The sequence below is a fragment of the Mustela nivalis genome (genome assembly GCF_964662115.1).
Source record: "Mustela nivalis genome assembly, chromosome: 10".
Taxonomy (NCBI): domain Eukaryota; kingdom Metazoa; phylum Chordata; class Mammalia; order Carnivora; family Mustelidae; genus Mustela; species Mustela nivalis.
Window position 1 is genome coordinate 110,138,492 of NC_139029.1, and position 13,597 is coordinate 110,152,088.

General features: G+C 38.9%; 1 protein-coding gene across 6 annotated transcripts in view; it reads right to left on the reverse strand.

Moving 5' to 3' along the window:
- The window catches only part of SETDB1 (SET domain bifurcated histone lysine methyltransferase 1), a 34,033-nt gene extending 25,085 nt beyond the window's left edge, over window positions 1-8,948 (reverse strand). For 2 of the 6 annotated variants that reach the window (XM_082685933.1, XM_082685930.1), the window contains exons 1-3: window positions 8,574-8,912; window positions 7,442-7,712; window positions 6,500-6,651 (exon numbers count right to left, since the gene is read on the reverse strand). In XM_082685933.1, coding sequence (XP_082542059.1) covers window positions 6,500-6,651; window positions 7,442-7,701 — 412 coding nt within the window. In that variant the 5' untranslated portion in view covers window positions 7,702-7,712; window positions 8,574-8,912. Of the gene's footprint in view, window positions 1-6,499; window positions 6,652-7,441; window positions 7,713-8,382; window positions 8,459-8,573 lie in introns of those variants that run through there. The other 4 variants (XM_082685931.1, XM_082685934.1, XM_082685935.1 and 1 more) reach the window with 4 other exon arrangements.
- Between the last annotated feature and the right edge of the window lie 4,649 nt (window positions 8,949-13,597).

A 13,597-nucleotide genomic window follows, 5' to 3' on the forward strand; every position in this document is an offset into this window, starting at 1 on the left:
TCCTACTAAAATCAAAAGAGACAATCTTAAAAGCAGTTAAGACAAAAATGACTCATATCCAGGATACAAACATTTTCATCTGACTTTCCATCAGAAATCATGGAGACCAGAAGACACTGGAATGGCATATTTGAAGTGTCAAAAGAAAACAGTCAATCAAGAATTCTATATCCCATGGGATGCCAGGGTGGCTTAGTTGGTTGGGCGTCTGCCTTCAGGTCAGGTCACGATCCTAGGGTCCTGGGATCAAGGCCCACATTGGGATCCTTGCTCCGTAGGGAGCCTACTTCTCCCTCTCCGTCTGCCTACTGCTCCTCCTGCTTGTGTTCCTTCTGTCAAGTAAATAATAAAATCTTGAAGGAAAAAAAAAATAAGAATTCTATATCCCAAGGGTGCCTGGATGGCACAGTCAGTTAAGTGTCCGACTCTTAGTTTTGGCTCAAGTCATGATCACAGGGTTGTGAGATCAAGCTGTGCGTCAGGCTCTATACTCGATGCAGAGTCTGCTTGAGATACTCTCCTTCCTCCTCTGCCCCCCAACTTGTGCATGTGCTCACTCATGCTGGCTCTCTCCCCCCAACTCTAAAAGTAAATATGAATAAATCTTTAAAAAAATTCTGTATTTCAGGTAAACAAAGGCAGAGAATCCACTTTTAGCAGAACTACAAGAAATATTAAAGGAAAGCTTTCTGGCTGAAAAAAGAGGGCAATGGATAAGACTCAGATCCTCAGCAGTGATGAAGAGCAGTGGAAATGCAAACATCTAGGTAAATATGTATTTTTCTCTTTTCTTCCCGTAACTTCTTTAAAAATAAGATTGGTCCTTGCAATAATTACAACACTAAACTGCTGGCTTTAAATATATGTAAATGCAATTTATTTGACAACAGTATCTCCCAAGAAGAGAGTGACAATGGAGCTAACCAGGTACAAAGTTGCTATATTTTACCAGAATTTAGTCAGTATTAACTTGTAGTAGATAAGAATCAGATAAATATGCAAGCACTTTCTAAAGATCTAAAAGGAAATAATCAGTGGAATTAAAATGATTTACTGAAATATTTGACACAAAGAAGGCAGTAAAAAAACAGAGAAATACAAAAAATATGGGGGGAAGAGCAAAATGATCGATGTAAATCCACCCATATGGATTCACATGAACTATGAATGGACTCAACACTAACTAAAAGCCAAAAACTGTGAGACTGGATTTAAAAAAAAACACAAGATCTAACTATATATTGCCTGTAAGAGATACATGAAATTCAAAGACAGAAACAGATTTTAAGAAATAAGGACAGGAAAAGACACAACATGCAAACAGTAACCATTATAAAAATGATTAATATTTGATAAAACAGAATTCAAGAAAAGGAGTATCATTTGAAACACAGAAATATCTTTTAATAATAAAAAATCAACTATAAATGTATATATAACAGACTCCAGAATACAGGAAGCAAAAACTAAAGTTAATTGAAAGGACAAATAATACAACAATTTTAGTTCAAGATTTCAAAACTCCTTTCCAAGTAACTGTTAAAACTAGACAGAAAATTAACAATTTCTCAGCCAACGTAACCTAACCAACATTTATAAAATACTCCACCCAACAGCAGTAGAATACAAATTCTTTTTAAGCACATATGGATCATTCTCCAAGATAGACGATACACTAGGCCTATTAAAAAACATTTAAGTAGGGGCGCCTGGGTGACTCAGTGGGTTAAGCCGCTGCTTTCAGCTCAGGTCATGATCTCAGGGTCTTGGGACTGAGCCCCGCATCAGGCTCTCTGCTCAGCGGGGAGCTTGCTTCCTTCCTCTCTCTCTGCCTGCCTCTCTGCCTACTTGTGATCTCTCTCTGTCAAATAAATAAAATCTTAAAAAAATTTTTTTAAGTAAATTTAAAAGGATAAAAATAATACAAAGTATATTTTCTGACTACAAAGAAATTAAATAAAAAACTCACAGCAGAAACAAATCTGAGAAATCTCCAAATATTTGGAGTAATCAATTGGTCAAAGAAAAATCACAAAGGAAATTAAAAATTATGAGTTAAATGAAAATAGAACACACAGGGGCGCCTGGATGGCTCCGTTGGTTAAGCCGCTGCCTTCGGCTCAGGTCAGGATCCCGGGGTCCTAGGATCGAGCCCCACATCGGCCTCTCTGCTCAATGGGGAGCCAGCTTCCTTCACTCTCTCTGCCTATCTGTGATCTCTCTCTGTCAAATTAATAAATAAAATCTTAAAAAAAAAAAATAGAACACACAGAAATATATGAGATCCAGTAAAGCAACGATAAAGGGACATTTACAGGTTTAAATGTTTACATTAGCAAGAAAAGAGTTCTAAAATCAAATCAATAATCAATAATCTAAAATTTTAATTTTAAGAAACTAGAAAAAAGAAGAACAAATCAAACCCAAGTACATGGAAGGAATAAAGGTCAGAGTAGAAATCAGTTAATTGAAAGCAGGAAAACAGTAGAGAAAAACAAATTAATCAACCCAAAAATTGGTTCCTTGAAACAAACAAACAAACAAACAAAAAGATAATCTGTTAGCTAGATTAACGAAGCAAAAAAAAAAAAGAGGAGATCCAAATAACCAATATAAGGAATGAAAGAAGAAGAGACATTACTACAGAACATAAAGAAATTCAAAAGAATCCTAAGGGAATACTATGAGTTTTATGGCAATAATCCAGACAACTTAGATGAAATGGAAAAATTTCTATAAAGATACAAATTAACAAAAACGACTTGAGAAAGAATAGAAAATCCAAATGGACTTTTTAGGTAAAAAACGTAATTAGTAATTAAAACCTTTCCCACAATAAATTCAAAGTGGTATCCTGTAATGGAAAAAGCCCAGAAATCAAAGTCTAGAGATTAGGTAAAAGTAAAGTATCCATATTTGGTTCTTAGTTTTGACCAATGTACCAAGGTAACATAAAATACTAATACTAGAAAAAACTGATGAAAAGTATGCAAGAACTCTCTGTATTATCTTTGTAATTTATACAAAAATATAAAACTATTCCAAACTAATAAGCTTATTAAAAAAAAATGTATCCACAAAGAAAAATCCAGGTTAAGATGGACTCACTGCTCAATTTATCAAACATTTAAGGAAGAAATAATACTATTTCATACAAACTCAGAGAAGGGAACATTTACCAACTCATCGTTAAGGCCCATAATACTTTAATGCCAAGCAAAAAAACAAAAAAAAACCAAAAAACCCATATCACAATAAAAGTACAACAGTTCTCATGAACACAGGTGCAAAAATTCTTAACAAAATGTTAGCAAATCTAATCCAGAAACATATAAAAAAGATTATACACTAAGACAAAGTGGCAGGGGTGGGGTGGGGTGGTTATCCCAGAAATATAAAGATGGATTAACATCCAAAAAAATCACTATTGTTATGCTCCTTATTAATAAGAAAAAGTAAAAAAACGATGATTTTTAAAAAGATTTTTATTTATTTATTTGACAGAGAGACACAGTGAGAGAGGAAACACAAGCGGGATAAGTGTGAGAGGGAGAAGCAAGCTTCCCGCTAAGTAGGGAACCCGATGCAGAGCTCAATCCCAGGACCCTTGGATCATGGCCCGAGCTGAAGGAGGACCTTAACGACTGAGCCACCCAGGCACCCTCAGTGATTTATTTTTTTAAAGATTTTGCTTATTTATTTGACAGAGAGAGACCATGAGAGAGGGAATACAAGCAGGGGGAGTGGGAGAGGGAGAAGAAGGCTCCCTGCTGAGCAGGGAGCCAGATGTGGGGCTTGATCCCAGGACCCTGGGACCAGGACCAGAGCCGAAGGCAGATGCTTAACGACTGAGTCACCCAGGTGCCCCAAAAAACCTGTAAGCTTATCTGAGGATGATACAGAAAAAGTAGCTGACAAAACCTAAAATCCCACTGAGCCATGATAAAAAACTCTCAGCAAACTAGGAACAGAATCACCTTCCTTCAACCCAACAAAGACCCTACAGCTCACATTACAATTAATGCCTAAAGACCAAATGCTTTCCCCCTGAGATCAGGAGCAAAGAAAAGATGTCTGCTCTCAAAACATTTATTCAACATTGTACTGGAGGTTCTAGAGAGTACAATAAGGCAAGAAAAAGAAATAAAAGACATCTAGATTAGAAAGGAAGAAGTAAAACTGACTTTATTTGCAGACAGCATAAGGTAATATATAGAAAATCCCAAAGGGTCCACAAAAAGCTTCTAGAACTAATAGTAAACTTAATAAGGTCACTGGCTACAAAAGTAATCCACAAAAATCAACTAAATCTTCATATCCTAGCAACAAACTATCCTGAAGGGAAGTTAATCATCTCATTCATGTTAGCATTAAAAATGAAACACTTGAGGTGCCTGGGTGATTCAGTGTGTTAAAGCCTCTGCCTTCAGCTTGGGTCATGATCTCAGGGTCCTGGGATTGAGCCCTGGGCTCTCTGCTCAGCGGGGAGCCTGCTTCCTCCTCTCTCTCTGCCTGCCTCTGTCTACTTGCCATCTCTGTCAAATAAATAAATCTTAAAAAAAAAAAAGAAAGAAAGAAACACTTACGAGAGATGTACCATATTAATGCATTAGAAGTCTGAATATTTGTTGAAAGGTAATACTCCCCAAATTGACCTTTAGATTCAATATAGTTCCTGTTAAAAATCCTAACAGGTTTTTTTTTTTTTTTTAAATCCTAACAGATTTAAAAAACCGTTTTTGATAGATACTGACAAGTTGATTCCAAAATTTATTTGGAAGTTATATGAAATACAAGTAAGTCTGGAGTACTCTCGTTAAGTGATTTTAAACATTTTTTATTTGTTTGACAGACAGAGATTACAAGTAGGCAGAGAGAGAGAGAAGGGGAAGCGGGCTCCCTGCTGAGCAGAGAGCCCCATGTGGGGCTGGATCCCAGGATCATGACCTGAGCTGAAGGCAGAGGCAGAGGCTTTAAACGACTGAGCCACTCAGGTGCCCCTCGTTAAGTGATTTTAAAATGTACCATAAAGTTACAGTAATACAAGCATGTGGTACTGGTATAAAGAGAAATATTCAGATCAATGTGACAAAAAAGAATCCGGAACAGACCCTCATATATACATGGCTGGTTGATTTTTGATGAGAGTACCAAAAGGATAGTCTTTTCAACAAATGGTGGTGGAACAACTGGATAGCCATAAGCAAAATAAACAAACCACACTCAACCCTTACCTTGAGAAGTTTTACTTTAAAAGACACCATTAAGAATATGAAAAGACCACATCTGAAAGTGTAAAATATACCTAATAAATGAATTGTATCTAGACCCTAAGTTCTTTAAGTCAATAATAAAAAGACAGCCCAATTAAAAAAATGAGAAGACTAAAGATTTGAGTAGATGTTTCCCCAAAGAACATACATAAATGGCAAATAAGTACGTGAATAGATGCTAAACTTCCTTAGGGAAAAGCAAACTACTATCACAATCTGATACCACATACACAGCATAATGGCTAAAACACTGACAATATCAAGCACTGACAAGGATGTAAAGAAAGTAGAATCCCATACTTTGCTAGGGGGAATGTAAAATGGTATAGTCACTTTTAAAACAGTGAGGCAGTTTCCTAAAAACACAAACATACACTTACCCTAAGACCTAGCAATTCTACTCCTAGTTAGAATATCCAAGAGACATGAAACATAATGCCCATATAGTTATACAGAAATGTACATAGCAGCATTATTCCTAACAGCCCCCAAAGTGCAAACAACCCAAATATTTATCAGTTAAAAAGTGGATAAAAACCTATGGTTTATCTATAAAATGGAATATTATTCAGAAAAAAAGGGGGAGGAAACTATTGTGTACATCCAGTAAGATTAATCTCAAAAATGTTATGCTAAGTGACAGAAACCAGATACAAAAGACAATAAATTGTGATTCTATTTATATGAAATTTCTAGAAAAGACAAAAAACAAGCAGATCAGTGGAGCTGAAAATGGAAAATGTAAGCAAACAGGTATGAGGACTGTTTTTGGAATAATGCTAAGTATTCTAAAACTGGACTATGAAGACTGCACTACTGTATAAATGTACTAAAACTCAAACTATACACTTAAAAGTGGGTGAATTTTATAGTATGTAAATTATACTTAAAAAAAAAAACCCTCAAAAATAGACAAAACCAAACAATCTACCATTTTGCATAGGTGCTACCACATGCATAGGTGCTAAAGCCACCTATAAAGAAAAGGAAGGGAGTTCAGAATAGAGGTTACACAGAATGGGGAAAGGAAGGTCACTCAATCAGGAAGTAGTATATAGAGGACATCTATGATACTAATAATGTTCTATTTCTTTTGGTAACAGACAAGTCCAACAGTTTGGAATATGTAGTCAGTGACAATGGTTTCTCCTTTCTTCTTTTATTTGCCTAACTTCTTGTCTTTCAATTTCTATCTGAGACTTTCTACCTGGAACCTTATCTCTTACCTGAATCAATACTGAGGACATCATCATCTTCATCAGGAATCTCAATTATTTCTGTAGGCCGGGAAGCTTCATCCTCAGAGCTACTGTCCCGGTATTGTAGGCCCAGTTTGGAATAAAAGTCCTTCACCAAAGACTCACAGTTAGTCACTGCCCTAATATTGGAACACATGTAGAAAAGGTCAAAGCCAGCAGAAATAGGTGTAAAAGTCAACAGAATTTATATATATTTAAACATACACAAGCCTCAATTTAAATAGGCCAAGTGTTTCTGTTTAGAATTCATTTTTATTTTTTAAGTAGGCTCTCCACGCCCAATGCGGACCTTGAACTCACCACCCTGAGATCAAGACCTGAACCAAAGTCAAGAGTCGGACGCTTAACCAACGGAGCCACCCAGACACCGTCCATTTAGAATTTAAAATGCTTTTCTCATAGAAAAATGTTTGTATCGTGGTTTCTGGAGTAGTTCCTCAAAAATCCAAAAGAAGCCCTGAGTATAGTCCTGTCTACCACATCTCACCATTTACCTTGTTAACTGAAAATGTGTCCTAAGTGACAACTAAGGTACCAGACACAAATCTTCTGGGTATTTAAGAGCAGATACAGGGCTCATGCTCCACTGTTACATAAGACAGCCACACTTTACAATCCTCACTCCCTAGATCATCCTACTAAGAAAACAAAGCAATTGTTTGGAAGCAGAGTAGAGGAGAAAGAAGAAGAAGGGACTCAAGATCTGGACTCCTCTATTGCTGACCATACATTAGCATCTGATAGATGAATATTCTATATATGTGTGGTTGTGAGGTCAGATTTTGGACCCTAACCTATGAGGAAGGGGAAGGTTCTACACATTTGTACCTTGTAAAGTAGAAAATGAACAATTAAACTTCTAAAATGTCTGCCCAAAGGGAGATTTCCTATTTCCCATGTAGTCCTCACCTGGATGCATCATCAAAGAGCTGGTCAACATGGGCCACCTCAGATTCCTTCTGTATCACCCACGTTTCCAACTCTGCTAGTTGCTTCTTACGCTGCTGTACACAGTCCATCTTTTCTAGTTCTTCATCAATGAACTGCCGAAGTTCCTCCATTGAGATACCCAGCTCCTCCACCACTGCTTGCTGCAGTTCTGCAATCTCTTCAGACTCCACTGCAGCTGTTGCTGCATCCAAACCAATGCACCCAGGAAGGGAGGACATGCTGTTGTCCTCTAAATGGAACAGAAAACTAAGATTACCTTTGCAGTCATAATCACCAAATTTCAGTACCCTAATAAAACTCATTCCTACACTACTAGTTATTCAAATACAGTTAAGTTTGATTCTGTTCTCTCCATTCTCCTGTATCTGACGCTAAAATTTTGCAGCATTCTTATCCTATAGACTATGGGCCTAAGATTTAAAGGTTTGAGGGGATGGAGAACACGTATTATGCAACAGGAAGCTACCGAAAATGTTTTAGGAAACGGAAGAGAACCAATTTACTGAGGAAGGTATTTCTGTTACCTGTATTCCTTAACTCACTAAAGAGATCAATCTTGTTTGCAGGCTATGCCCGTTTGAACACTTATCTCCAGCTGGAGGGGAGCGGTTGGTCTATAACTCATTAACTGGTTGTTTCCTCTTTAACTACTTGTTCGCCTTACGTTACTTAGCTTCTAAGTGGAAATTTACTTTTTTTAAAGCCTACTAACACTTTAGGCATACAAAAGCGAAGAGGTTTCCCCAAAGTAAAGGGAAATTAAAGCAATCTGGGAATAAAACGTGGCTACCTAAAAAATACAAATAACTGGAGTTAACTGCCTTTTTTTTTTTTTTAAATCAAACGGTTAAAGCAAAACTGATGCCAGAATGCCGTGCGACCCCAGAGCCACTTCTCACCGCCTCCATTTTTCCTTCGTCCGCACAGCGCCCCACCCCCGCGCTATCGTTTTTGGGGGTGCGTCCCACCCACCCCCGCAAACCCAGCGCAACCCCGCCCCCGCTCGCCTCTCGGGGAAGACTTCCTTCCACCCTCGCCCAACCTCCTCCCACAAACAAACATTCCATACAGGCCCCAGGTCTCCAAATACCTCAATTAACAGTATTTCCCACACCTCCCTGCTTCCAGCTACAACAATCCTTTTTCACCAGCCAAACCCTACACTCGAGACTCAGGGGTCGGCCTCGATGGGAGAGTACGAAACCGTAAACGAAAGGGAGCAGGGGGAGGGGAAGAAGCGTGAGGGAGGGAGGGAAAGGGAAGCGAAACAGACGCCCGGAAGCAAACCTCAGGTGCTGTTCCGGTCGCCAAGACGGTAGCCTAACGGGGTCAAACCCAAAAGCCTCAAACGCCCCTCAAGGCCAGGAAAACTCAGCCAAGTACGCATGCGTTAAAGCAGAGCCGTCCGGGGCGCACGTGGGAGGCAACTGGCCGGGTAAAGTAGGCGTGGCATGGAGTATATTGTAGAAGCTCCGCCTCTTCCGCCACCCCCAAGTAATGGCAGCAATATTAAGTTTATTGTATCAAGACTCCGTAGGCAAACACTTAGGTTTAGATTTCTTTTTCTCACCCATTGGTTTTCTTACACAGGTGCTACAAATTGTAACAAGTGGAGAAATATTAAGATGTCATAGGAAAAATGTGATAATATCCTCTCCTCCCTCCATCACTTATTCCTGGTTCTGAGGTAAAATAGTTTAGTTTTCTAGGCTTGTGTGCACAAGATCATGAATATGGATTTTTGGTTTTTTAAAGATTTTATTTTTAAGTAATTGACCCCATGTGGGGCTTGAACTCACAACCCTGAGATCAAGAGTTGCGTGTTCAGTGTGCCTGGGTGGCTCAGTTGTTGAATGTCTGCCTCCTGCTCAGGTCATGATCCCAGGGCTCCGTGCTCATGGGGAGGCCTACTTCTCTTTCTCCCACTACCCCCTGCTTGTGTTCCCTCTCTCACTGTCAAATAAATAAATACATAAAATCCTTAAAAAAAGAGTTGCATCCTCTGCCAGCTGAGCCAGTCAGGCATCCCTGAATGTGGATTTTGTTTTATTTTGCTTTTATTTCACAAGTGGACATCACTTGAAGTCAATAAACACTGTAATATTTGTCTTCTTGACAATTGGATAATACCTTATAGTGTGGCTAAATCATATTTAGAAAGATGTTCTCAGGGGCACCTGGGTGGCTCAGTGGGGTAAAGCTTCTACTTTTGGCTCAGATCATGATCCCAGGGTCTTGGGATCAAGCCCCACATGAGCCCCACATTAATCCCGCATCGGGCTCTCTGCTCAGCCAGGAGCTTGCTCCCCCCCCACCCTCTCTTCTCTGCCTGCCTCTCTGCCTACTTGTGATCTCTGTCAAATAAATGAATAAAGTCTTAAAAAAAAAGAAATGTGTTCTTAGTTTTTACTACAAATAGTACAACAATAAGTTGTACAACAAGTTGTACTATTTGAAGTAGTAGTTTTATTTTTGTTGACGATTCCCCCAAATGGAATATAAATAAAAAGAATGCATATACATATACACACACATACATACACATACTTTTTTCATTTTAATACAATCCACTGTCAAATTACTATTCAAAAAGGTTGAAATAGTTTTTACTCCCACTAGCAAATCTCTGAAAGTATGTTTACCCACACCCTCATTAAGATTGGATGTTAACTATTTAATTTTTAAGCATTTGATAGGTCTTAAAATAATAGCTGCATCAGGATAGACTAAGTTCTGTTGTGGAAACAAACAATTCCAAAGGCTTACAACAAAAACCAGGTATTTCTTGTTCACGCTGCATAATCATCTCTAGTAAGCCATTGGAGCTCTGCTAGATTATCTACTCAGGAACTCAGGCTGATGAGTAAGTCAGGCCAGAGGGAGAGACCGCTAACGGTCTCACATTGGCAGTTAAAGAGATTCGGGACACTTTTGTTAATAACTCAGTTGTTCTGACTGAGTCATAAGGCCCTACCCAACCACAAGGGGGCCAGCCAGGAAGAACAGTCATGTCTCAAATCTGGAAGGGGAGAGAATGGGGTGTATTTGATGAACCAGCACTATTGACTACTACATAATTTCACTATTGCTTTAATTTGTTCACTATCTTTATACTACCCACACCTAACTTCATTTAAAAGGTATAAACCAGAACCATCTGTGTAATAATGGAAACAGGGCCAGGCAGCCTAGAAATCCTCTCCTTGTGACCACATTTTATCTGTGCTCATTTCACCTTTCCATCAGTTTCCTGTTAAGTCCCTATTTCCAGTTGTTAAGACACTAGGAATTGAGGTACAGAGACATGAAAGTGTCCTCTAGATATTACAAATTCAGCATGTTCCTAACTCATCTTATTGTATTATTTTCTAATGTGAGCTAGAAATTTTAGATATACCACTCCCTATAAAAGACACATGCATGGGGTGCCTGGATGGCTCAGTGGGTTAACGCCTTTGCCTTCGGCTCAGGTCATGGTCCCTGTGGTCCTAGGATCGAGCCCCACATCAGGCTCTCTGCTCAAAAGGGAGCCTGCTTCCCTTTCTCTCTGCCTGCTTCTCTGCCTACTTATGATCTCTGTCTGTCAAATAAATAATAAATAAAATCTTTTAAAAAAAAGACACATGCACACACATACTATATTTATTGAATGTTTACTTCCTACCAGGCACCGTTCTAAGCACTTAACAATTATTAATTTATTTAATCCTCACAACAGTCCTATAAGGGAAAAACTATTATTGCCTCTTTTTTATGAGTGAGAAAACTGAAACATATAATTACAGTAAGTCTCAGAGCTAGGCAGTTTGGCCCTAGAGCTTATGGTCTTAAACCATTATGCAATACAGTTTGCTTATCCTAGTTTGGAGATGTTTATCGTATATTTTTCCTCCTTTCTTTTTTAATTTTACTGTTCTTGTTTGGTTCTCATATCTTCCCAGTACAGAATAGCCTTTTAATTGGTAGCCTTCTTGTAGGACTGCCCATAGAGCTTTTTAATTTATTTTTTAAAAGATTTTATTTATTTATTTGAGAGAGAGAGTGCGCGGTGAGGCGTGAGGGGCAGAGGGAGAAGCAGACTCCCTGCTGAGCGGGGATACTGATGCAGGACTTGATTCTGGGACTCCAGGATCATGACCTGAGCCGAAGGCAGTTGCTTAACCAACTGAGCCACCCAGGTGCCCCCACACAGAGCTTTAAAATACAGTTCTGATCATGTCACTCCCCTGCTTTAAAACTGTTTTCTTTACATCTATAAAATAAAGTTCAAACTTCCCAGTACAATATTTGAGGCTCTTCAGAATTTGTTACTGACTTAGCTCTCTGGCCATATTTCCAATTTTTCCCTTTATACTCCGGGTTAAGTGCTATTTCCACAGCATTACACATTTCACTTTTACACCTCCATACCTTCGTTCATTGTGGTCTGTCTTCTGAATTGCCCCTTCTCTTCCTGTCTGCTGTAATATGAATTCTTTAAGGTCCAACTCAAATGTCTCCTCTGTGAAGTTTTAATAGACCAGCATTTGTCAAATTTTATTGTGTATCAGAATCGCCTGGAGGTTTTGTTAAACCACAGATTGCCATCCCCACCCCACCCGTGGAGTAGATTTGGGTGGAGTCTGAGAATTTGCATGACTAACATTTTCCTAGTAATGCCTGTGCTCCTGGTAAGGGGACCAGAACTTAATAAACACGTATTATATGGACTCACCTATATGTACAATCTAAAAATCAAATGAAGAACAGAAGCAGACTAGTAAGTACAGAGAACAAACTGGTGGTTGCCAGAGGGGAGGCACTGGGGGGCTGTGGGCAAAACAGGTGAAGGGGTTTTAGAAGTAAGATCTTCACAGTGTGCCCAACTGGCTCAGTGGAGAGTGTGTGACTCTTCATCTCAGGGTTGTGAGTTTGGGCCCCATATTGGGTGTAGAGATGACTTAAATAAGTAGACTTAAAAAAAAAAAAGAGGCATGAACTTCTAGTTTTAAAATATATAAGTCAGGTTCCTGTGTAGCACTGTTGTTTAAGGGTCTGCCTTCAGCTCAGGTCATGATCCCAAGGTTCTGGAATGGAGCCCCAAGTCACCGACTTCCTGCTCAGTGGGAATTCAGCTTCTCTCTGCCTGCTGCTCTGCGGACTCATGCTACTCATGCTCCATCAAATAAATGAATAAAATCTTAAAAAAAAAAATTGCTAAGTGAGAAGAGCAGATGTAGAAAATGGTATATAGCTGCTGTTATTTGTGTAAATAATAAATTTCAAACAATTTTTTTCTTGGGGCACCTGGGTGACTCAGTCCATTAAGCACCTGCCTTCAGCTCAGGTCATGGATCTCAGGGTCCTGGGATAGGCTCCCGGTTCAGCGGGGAGGCTGCTTTTCTTTCTCCCTCTGCCCTTCCCCCTGCTCATGCTCTCTCTTTTTCTCTCTCTCTCAAATAAATAAAATTTTTTTAAAAACCATTTTTTTCTTACGTATACATGAAAGATCCCTGGAAGGATACATAAGAGATTAATACTCATTGAGAAGAAGGCAAATGGAAGGTGGCAGACAAAAATGGGAGTAAGGGTTTTCACAGTACACTGTTTTATACCTTTTGAATTTTGAAGCATGAAAATAGATAGTTCATTCAATATTATTACATTAAAAATTAAAAGGAAAGGAACATGCCTGGAAAGATACACCCTCATGTGTGCAAAAACAAGCTACCTTAATAGCAGTTACCTTAGGATAGAAGGATTGGGAAACATGACAGCATCTAGGAACTTCCTGCATTTTTTACCCTTCAGTAATGTTTTTGCTGTTATTGTTGTTGTTTTTAAATATTTCACTTACTCATTTGAAAGAAAGAGAGCAAGAAAGAGAACATGAGCAGGGTGAAGGTCAGAGGGGGAAGCAGACTCCCTACTGAGTAAGGAGTCTGATTTGGGTCTTGAATGATCCTGGGACTCCCAACACACACAGACACACACTTTATAGGTTTTAAACACTGGAAAGTGGCCAATAAAATTTCCCAGACTGATTACACCTGTAAGCTGTCAGTTTAAAGTGAGTGAAAGGAATGTTTAAGGACATCAGATTAACAGAGATAATATGAGCAATAAAACCCTGCC